This window comes from Phyllostomus hastatus, unplaced genomic scaffold (assembly GCF_019186645.2).
Source record: "Phyllostomus hastatus isolate PE091 unplaced genomic scaffold, TTU_PhHast_1.1 phas_contig_477, whole genome shotgun sequence".
In the NCBI taxonomy this organism is placed as follows: Eukaryota; Metazoa; Chordata; class Mammalia; order Chiroptera; family Phyllostomidae; genus Phyllostomus; species Phyllostomus hastatus.
Window position 1 is genome coordinate 3,386,429 of NW_025333889.1, and position 9,638 is coordinate 3,396,066.

Genomic DNA, 9,638 nt, shown 5'->3' on the forward strand with positions numbered 1-9,638 from the left:
CCCGCGGGGCAGTCCTCCTCGGCCGGCCGGGGCTGGGCGGGTGGAGAGTTCCGGGAGCCGGGAGCTATTTTTATAAGATGAGTCAGCCGGTCTGGGAGGAAGAGCCGGCTCCCAGGCCCATTGTCCGGGCGCGGCCCGGGAGGGGGACCCCGCGGGCGATTCCCCGCGCTCGGAAGGGCGCGAAAACGGCGGGCCGGAGGGAGACGTCCACACCCGACCCGGGGCGCGGCGTGGGCGGGGCCGGGGCGGGGAGGGGCGGGGCCTGGGCGGGGCCGCGAGGGGCGGAGCTGGGCGCCTTCTGGCCGCGGCCGGCTAGAAGCGGCGGCGGCGGCGGCGGCAGCGCAGGGACTGCGGGGACAGAAGCAGCAGAGACACCCGGGGAAGCCCGCGCCCCCGCCTGCGCCTCCGAGGCGCGCCCCGGGAGCGGGAGCGGCCCCGCAGCGCGGCCCAGGGCAGAGGCGAGCGCCGGAGCACCACGTTGCCGGCCGCGGGAGCCGGGGGAGCCGGGGGAGCCGGGGCAGCGGCCGGAGCTCGGGGGCGCGGCCCGGGGACCCGCAGAGCGAGCCGGAGCCAGAGGAAGATTCCAGGCGCCAGCATCCCGCGTCGCGGCAGCGGAGGCGGCTTCACAGGAGACAAAAGCCTGCGGAGAGGACGCGATGCCGGGCCGGCACGGGCTTGGGGGCTGCGGCGTCTGAGCGCGCGGACCCGTGCGCCCGGGGGGCGCGGAGGCCAAGCAGGTCGCGGCGGAGGGCGGCAGGCGGGGCCCAGGTGCGCCCGGCCGCGGCGGGCCCGTCACCGCTCGGGGGGCGGCGCCCTCCCGCTGCAGCCGCAGTGGCCCGCGCCGCAGCGAGGAGCCATGGGCAACATCTCCTCCAACATCTCGGCCTTCCAGTCCCTGCACATCGTCATGCTGGGCTTGGACTCGGCCGGCAAGACCACGGTGCTGTACCGGCTCAAGTTCAACGAGTTCGTGAACACGGTGCCCACCATCGGCTTCAACACGGAGAAGATCAAGCTGAGCAACGGCACGGCCAAGGGCATCAGCTGCCACTTCTGGGACGTGGGCGGCCAGGAGAAGCTGCGGCCGCTGTGGAAATCCTACAGCCGCTGCACGGACGGCATCATCTACGTGGTGGACTCGGTGGACGTGGACCGGCTGGAGGAGGCCAAGACGGAGCTGCACAAGGTGACCAAATTCGCCGAGAACCAGGGCACGCCGCTGCTGGTCATCGCCAACAAGCAGGACCTGCCCAAGTCGCTGCCGGTGGCCGAGATCGAGAAGCAGCTGGCGCTGCACGAGCTCATCCCGGCCACCACCTACCACGTCCAGCCGGCGTGCGCCATCATCGGCGAGGGCCTCACCGAGGGCATGGACAAGCTCTATGAGATGATCCTGAAACGCAGGAAGTCCCTCAAGCAGAAGAAGAAGCGGTAATGCGCCCGGCAGCGTTCCGGCGCCGCCAGGGGGGAGTGCGCGCGTGAGTCGGGCAGGAATGAATGGATGTGCGAGAACCCGCGCCCGCGAACAAAGACAGCGAACCAAAGCGATGCTTCCAATTTTTAAAACTGAATCTCTGCGCCCAGATGCAGGACTGGTGACTTAACCCCGGGCGTGTGGGCTGATTTGCCAGCCTGCCCTCGACCTGCTCCCACCCCAAGCCCAGGGGACCTTTTGTCTGAGCAGCGCCAGAGCTCCCTAAGCGGGTGGGAGGCCGGCCTGGGGAGTGGACGTGCAGGGGCTGCGGTCTGCCCTCCCCGCCCCAGTGGAAGGCTCAGATGTCAGAGACAAAAGCAATTTCTTCCTACTCCAGCAGGCCAGAAGTTCAGGCTGCCCCGCCCTCACCTGCGAGTTACCTGAGGTATGCAAGTCCCAGAGCCCCTGGAGCCCTCATCGGGAGGGCCTGTTGGCGCTGGGAGGAGCTGGGGGAACAGCTCCTCCTTGCATTCACGGGCAGTGGAAGCTGGGTTATTTTGTGTCACAGGGCCGGCCCCTGGTGGAATCTCATTCGGTCTGCTCTGGGCCCAGACGAGGTGGTGTTTGGGGCTCCGGGAGGACCGCCGGGGACAATACTCAGCCCCAGGGCGTGGGGCGCTGCGCTGGCCCTGGCCGGGGAATGGCCACGAAGACGCACCTTCCCCGGCGATGTGTGGCGGCGGCTATGGAACCGGTTTTTGTGGAGAACCGCTTTTCAGCCTGGAGTCAGGCATCCTCCAGATGGCTTGGACCCCGTCCATGTGTAGGTCATTGTCACACAAAGAGACCAATAAAAATTAAAAAAGCAAAAACTGTTGGAGGTGGTGGCACATGATGCGTTCCCTGTCTGCAGGATAGCTAAAGGTGTTCAAAGGGTAAGGCCCTGGGTGCAAATGCCGGGTGGGTGGTGGGAGGGGGGCGTGGGGACCCCCTCTGTACTGTGTCCTTGGCATAAATATCTCGGCCTGGACGTGTGGAATCTGAAATTCTCACAGCCTGCCGATGGGTTGGTGTCAGAGTCCCAGCTGCAGATGCGTGCTGAATTGCAAGATGGATTTTTTTTTGTTTTGTTTTTTTACAAGGGATGTCTCATGATGCTAACCGCTTGATGATGGGTTTTGGTTTTCAGACATGTTTGGAAAAAAGAAAAAAAAAACTTCCACAAATGAATACTTACCTTAGAAATATTCACCTAGGGGAAAAAAAAAGACTTTGCCCTACCCTGTTACATCCTCTCAGCGCTGCCAGTGGTGACATGTTCCAGTCCCTAACCGGGTTCATTGTGGCCTGCCTGGTTTGAGTATTTCATTACAAATTATCTCATCAGAGCATTTCACGCCATGCACCCCCAAAAAACAAAACCCCACCTTGGTGTCAAAGCTGACCTTGTCGCGTGGATTGGGAAGCGAAGGGGAAGGCCCAGGATGAGGGAGGTCCTTCCTGACCCGTCCTCGTGGGGACTGGCCTGTGGGGCAAAGGCAGGCCGCGGCGAGGGCTTGCGCCAGAAAGCAAGCACGTGACGTCACGGTCGCCTGTCCTCGGGCACTGTGACCGTGTACTTGAAAGAGACTTTGGAAGGGAGAGGGAGAGAATAGATATTTTTAATAATGTAACTTAAATAAATCTTCTATAATCAGGACTGAGTCTTGGTTTTACAGAAGCTGTCATTGACCCCGAAACACAGTATCGCAAGGGAAAGGCGAGCTCATGGTTGGAGTTTCATTTCCTCTTGGAATCCATGGTTATCGGTGGAGTTATGTCCCCCCCCCCCCGCCCCACCCCCTCGGTTATAAATTAATTCAGGAAGGAGGCCTGTAGAAATCGGGCATGATCGTGCTTTTAAGCATGTGAGTTAGTCCGATGACAAATTCATGGCCGTTGTCTGCCTCACTCGGAAAGTTCATTTGCAAACCAGAGGTAGAATTCCTGGCTTCCTGCTTGAAACCCAGGTGTCACAGGAGATACTTTAAAATAAGGGCCTGGCAGCCCGGCTCCCTTTCCCTTTCGTTGGTGTGTGTGGGACCCCTCCGACGGCGGTCTTTTTGTAGAGACTCAGTAGGGAAACTAGAGCGAAGAGTGTGGAAAAGCCCGCAAGGTGTCAGCTTACATAGCGACCGCATATCCACTGATTCCTAAATGGGCTGGTCCCATCCCCTGAAGACTCTGTATAGAATTATTAAAAAAAAAAAATCCATCTTCTTTATTTTCTTCACATGCAATGATTTCTTAAGCACTTTTGACATTTTGGTAGTTCCACACTATTGAGAGAATAATATATTTATTTTGTGACGTTGCAGATGCCCAATACGGTCACCTTCCCGTGCTCACAGTTCTTGAGGTCAAGACCAGTGTTCGAATCCTGCCGTTCTTCACACCTGATGCAAAATGCCCCTGGTTTTTTTGCATTGTCAGTACTGAAAGGGTGCAGTCAGCTGTCAGTAACTGTCTCGTAGAGTAAAACCCTGTGGTGTCTTCACGCATAGTTAGGAGTCTCAGTTGATTTCTGTGAGGTTTGGCCCACTTAACAGCCCGTTTCATCTCGGACCAATCAGGAAGGCGGGACCCCAATGCCGCCTTGCAGTGGTCCGCCGGGGGTCCCCTCTGACGCAGTGGTCGGTGATTTCCGATGTCTCCTGCTCCGGGGAGCGTGGGGGGGGTGGGTGTCCCCCGAGCGAAGCGGGCCTCCCCCACAGGCGTTTTGGAATGTTTTCGGACAGACAGAGGGGGCCCAGCTTTGCTGCGGGACGATTCTCCTCACCCGTTCTCCGTCGTGGTGTTGGGACAACGTCTCCTGGTTTGTTTCCGTTCCTCCTGCTACAGTGCTGTCCGGACCACCCTCCCCTCCGGTCCCTGCTCCCTTTTATATGCATATATGATGCTGTGAACAGAAATAAATTATTTATACAAGCAAACGTCCGGAGAGCTGCTCTGTGGATGGTTTCTGCGCTCTGTTCTCTGGGCCTCCTTTGCTGAGTGGGGGGCGGTCCCAGGTGGTCTCCACACAGCGGAGGGGCGGGGGCCTCCACCGTCTCGGGTGTTTTGGTTGGAGTGTCCGTCTCTCCCTGGGGGGTAGATTTAGAGGTGCCTGTCCCACCTTCGCAGTGAAGCTGTTCAGGGTCTTGGCCGCCCCTCTGCCGATAACTGGGCGGAGCTCCACTTGGGAGCCCACCAGGCCCCCAAGGCGCGAGTCCTCTGAAGCCGTCGGTGGCCGAGCCCTTGGGAAAAGGGGCGCGGTGAGAAGCAAGGGAACCTCCAACAGGTTCTCTGCGGTGCGCACGGAGACGGGTCTCAGGCACCAGAGCTAAGGAACAGCTGGGGCTTCGCTCTGGGGCCGGAACGGTCCAGTTTCAAACCCTGACTCCGATGCGCAGGGCCCCGTGATGGTGCCGGAGCCTCGGGCCTCAGTGTCCCCACCTGTGAAATGGGATCGGGGCGGTCGCTGGGAGGACGAACCAGTGATGGACGGGACGTGCTTATCCGTTCCCCCAGCGCGGAGCGGGTGCTCGGTGGCTTTGAGCTCTGGCTATTTCGGGCTGCCGGCAATAGGTCGACCGCGAGACAGTGAGACCTTCTTCTTCGTGCCCGAGCGGCCTCCGCATCCCGCTCAGACCGGGCCACCCCCAGGCCAGAGGGGAGCCCGGTGAGCCTCCCAGGCCATCTTCCCATCCGGAGCCGTGAGACGTTGGACTGGGCGCCACACGGAGGCCTCCAGACTCCGTCAGTCCTCCAACGGCCCATTTCACGCGGCCGTGAGCCTCCACACGGTAGGGGCGGGTCCGCAGCCGCTGATGCCTGGTGTGTGGCACTGAGCAGAGGGTGCGTGCTCAGTAAGTACTGGTCGAATGCCTTCCTTCAACCCAGTTTGGGTTGTAAACTTTAATTAAAATGGGCGTTTCAGAAATGGTTATTCCCCATTAAACAATTTTTATATATTATTTATTTATTTTTAGAGAGGGAAGGGAGGGAGAGAGAGAGAGAGAGAGAGAGAGAGAGAGAGAGAAACATCAATGTGCGGTTGCTCGGGGTCATGGCCTGCAACCCAGGCATGTGCCCTGACTGGGAATCGAACCTGTGATGATTTGGTTCAAAGCCCACGCTCAATCCACTGAGCTACACCAGCCAGGGCCCATTAAACATTTTGAGTAAGAAGAAACTACACAAAGTGACACTTTCTTAGGGTCGCTGTCGTGAGATGACTTGTAGGGCACCAGGACATTTACAGGGTACCGAAACACGGAGCTCAGTGATTTTTCAAAAAAATCACGACACCATGCACGTTGCCACAGGAGCAAGTGTTTAAGAGGCTGATGCCATCAGAAGGACACAGATGCCATTTCGAAGAACGGAAGCCTGAGAAATGCTTCAAAAGCCGTTTAGAAAAACCATCTCAACTCTATTAGTAAACATACACCAGAACTCAAAAGAAGCAAAGACGGAAATGCTTGTTTCTCCGGGCGCCCCCAAGGTACCGTTGCTTTAACAAATCCGTCCTGGAAGGGCCAGGTGGTGCGTGGTGCTCGGACAGCACGGTCCGCTTTGTTTTCCAGGGAAATGGCCCCAAGTAACCCCTTCCCCGTGACCTCTAACAGGTGGCGGCTAATTTTGGTCCCCAGCCATTGCCAGTATTTCCCCCCAACCCCCGTGGTTTTAGTTCTCCCTTTGTGAGTTTCTGTGCTAGACCACGGGCATCTCTCTGCACTCACGCCTGTCTCCACAGCCTGTGCTCTGAGAACAGTCCCACTGCCCTGCCATAGGCTGTTTGACGTCACGTTCATGTGGCACCAGGGGAGGATGGCGTGGGTGCCCAGAGCAGAAGATAAGAGGCCTGATGAGATACAGGGCAAGGTACACAACCTGACCCGGAGCTTGGCCCTCCCTGGCGTCACAGCCCCCCACCCCCCACCCCACCCCGCCGTCCAGCCGACCTCCGGCTTCCTCCTCTGCGTCCCTGGTGATACCCGATGCCCACAACTTGGCATTTGCCCGCCAGGAGCCAAATTCACCATCTGGGCCACTGGGCAGGCAGTTCTGCCCTCAAGTTCGTGCCCGATCCATGTTCACTCATCCTTCAAGCAGCCCCTCCCCCTGGCTCCCCCGGGGCTCGCCGACACCTGTTTCTCGCAGAACTCGCACAGAAACGCCGGGGCCTCTTGATGCATTTGTTTTGCACGACCTCGGCCTGAGAACGGGGCCGCTTGGGTTCCGGGGAGGAAATTGCACACCGCGGGTTTCTGAGAGGGTGCCCGGCCTGTCTCCGCCCAGATCAGAAGTGAGAAGGAAGAGCTGTGTGGTGTCACCGCCTCAGTCTGCAGACTGTGAGCTGGCTTTCTTGGAACGGGAGGCCAGCCTGGGCCCCGCCATCTCCTGAATGTCACGGCGAGGCGTTCTCGCAGTGTGGGATGGGTCCTGCGCAGGGGAGCTCGCCCGAGCACTGTCCCGAGTGGTATTTACAGCATCTCATCTGCATGTGCCAATTAAAATGAACATAGTCATGGCAAGCACAGCTTTAGGGATTGCTACTCCGGCTCAGTCCTGTGTGACGATGGTGGTGGCTGACGCTACCCTTTACTGAGCCCTTCCTATGCGCTGGGCACCACGCTAAGTGCTTGGTCCACTTGACCTCTTCCTCTGGAGAGTCCCAGGAAACCAATTCATTCATCCAATAAATTTACTGATTGATGTATCTGCGTGGGCAGATGAGGAAACCGAGGGGAGAAGACCAGATCACCCCCTTGGAGGTCAGCCACTGTTAGGGTGAGGCCCCAGGTCCCCAGGTCCCCAGAGGCTGAGCTCAGAGTGCCCCCAGCCCGCTGCCAGCGGAGAGGGATGCGGCAGGTGAAGGAAGCTGGGACTCAGGATGCGGGGAGAAGGGGTCAGAGCCGTGTCCCCCGTGGGCAGTGCCACCGCCCTGCCTCGGGGGCCGCCTTGCCTCGGCCCCTCCCTCCTGAGAACTCACCCCCCCCCCACCAGGACTGACCCCAGGCCCTGTGCCTGGCACTCAGACCACGTGCAGCCGAGTCTGATGCCTCGTCCTCCGGGAAGCTGGGATCGGCGTGGTGGCCGCACCGCTGGCCCCAAACCCTCCTCGGAAAACCCCCTCTGTACCAGCTTCTGTCCTGGAGGCATGTCATTCCCGATAGTCCTTTCCAGAGACCCCGTGCCTGGGCAGTGCCTCCCTGGTGCAGGGCATCCACGCACCCCAGGAAGTGGCTCTGGGGGTGCCCGTGCGCCTGCCTCGGGGTGCGGTCTTGGCAGAGTCACCTAACCTTTCTCAGCCTAGACGCCTCGTCCCCACAGAGAGGCGGACGGTGCCCACCCAACCCCGTGCCTCCGGCCACTCCAACGGCAAGATGAGGCCAACGGTAAGAAAGCACCGCGCAGCCAGCCGGCCGGGCCCGGGCCCTGGGGGCGGTTGCCCGTCCTGCCCGGACAGGGGCCCCTCTCCCCGCGGTGCCGGCCCCGGCTCGCAGAGCTGTTCTGCTGCTCTGGTGACAGACGCGCTGCCCAGCCTCGCGGTCCCCTCTTCACCCTCACAGGTCAGGACACGCCCAGCTCACGAAGAGCGAGCCAAGGAAGACAAGGAGGACACGGCAAAGGCATGCGTCTCTCCCCGTGAGAGTCTTCGGGGCACCCGTGGGCGTTCCCAGCAGGCTACTCCCGGGAAAGCAAGCCTCCTCGTTTCGGTCGCTGGCAGAGTTCTCGTCCTTCTAATGGCGAGCTCACGGTTGCTTTCATTTCCTTAAACTCCAGCCCCCGGAACAATTCGTTTCCACTGCCCGTGTCTCGTAAAAGCTAAAATAGTTTCCGTGTGTCATTTAGAAGTCACCCCGGCAAGCGACGACAGCCACAGCCGCCGACTCAGCGAGTGTGTGTTTGAACCCCTTTATCACATGGGCGATGCTTTGCGTCGCTGCGCAGTTCGAGGGGTGCTGGGGTGCCACGTTCTTCAGGCAAAAAAAAACGGCGTTAAAGGCATCGTGCACGATCAGCTGAGACTCCCATTGTACTGGGGGCGCTCTACAGGCAGAGGCGCCAGGAAGAGGTGGAACTCGGTCTTGGCTTTCAGAGGGCTGGTATTCCAGCTGGTGAATCGGGGCTAGACCAGCCAGGCGTGTGCCCGATGCCAGGGCAACGCGTCCCGCAGTGTCACCAAAAAGGGTGCCATTAATTCGAGCAAGTTCACATTTTCCACAACACAGCAACCCGGGGACGAACCGCCTCTTGTCCTGGTGCGTGCACTCTGAACACCTCTGGCCCTCCCTGGACACCCATCTCCCGCCCTTTCTGAGGCTTCCTTGGTGTGGCGGGGTTTGTGGTGCTAACACCCACTGCCTCAACCACTCTCTCTGCTCCTGTCCTGACTGCTTGTCCGGGTGTCTGCTCCCTAGTCCTTGGGGGAAGCTAGGGTCAGCGCGGCAGCCAGTTTCAGTGGCGTGGTTCCGCCTACTCCATGTGTACGGGACTCAGACATCTGAGCACCCAGGACTGTCTGATTTTAAGACAGAGCACACTTTTAGGTTCCCGGGGGCCTGCACTAGGATTCATGTTCATCTCGGGATTTCTAACCAGTTGAGACGTCTCCAGGGAAGAACCCCGGGGAGGCGACTTGAGCGCTGAGACACCCAAGAGAGGTTCAAAAAGGAAGTGTCACAGGGTCAGCCACCCAGATAATCACATGATTCTGACCCATGACTGGAGAGAAAAGCTTCTTGGAGAAAAGTAAATGAATGGGCTTTGGAAATTTTTCCTTATTTTTTAGAATTAGACATGGGACGAGGAAACTCTCCTTTTTCTGAAAAACTCCTCTGAATTTCAGTGAGTAAAGATGTGACGCCTGGAGTGGCTGCAGCTATTTTGACACCACGAGAAATGCCCATCTATACACTGGAGACGGAAGACAGGAAACGTGAAAGGAACTTGGGTCTTAGGTGATGTCATTGAACGGCTGTAATAATTGACCCTGGGACTGCCCAACTTCAGAACTGTGGTTATGTGAGAAAATAAACCACTCTCTACTTGGGATTTCGTCTGACAAGGTCCGTGAGACACTGTGACCAACCCTTGGTGATACAGAACTTTTGGGCTCCCCACACAAGCTCCTGGGTGAGAGAGAAGCCTTTCCACCGCCTCTGAGCCAGCAGGTCCCAGGCAGATTGAGACGTGT

General features: G+C 59.0%; 1 protein-coding gene across 1 annotated transcript; it reads left to right on the top strand.

Moving 5' to 3' along the window:
- Nucleotides 1-318: 318 nt before the first annotated feature.
- On the top strand, nucleotides 319-3,114 carry ARL4C (ADP ribosylation factor like GTPase 4C). The gene has a single exon (XM_045845840.1). The coding sequence runs from the start codon at nucleotides 857-859 to the stop codon at nucleotides 1,433-1,435; it is 579 nt and encodes a 192-aa protein (XP_045701796.1). The 5' UTR covers nucleotides 319-856; the 3' UTR covers nucleotides 1,436-3,114.
- Nucleotides 3,115-9,638: the final 6,524 nt, after the last annotated feature.

Excerpts from the sequence above, each read along its gene's own strand:
- ARL4C (XM_045845840.1), top strand. The coding sequence starts at position 857 with ATGGGCAACATCTCCTCCAACATCTCGGCCTTCCAGTCCCTGCACATC.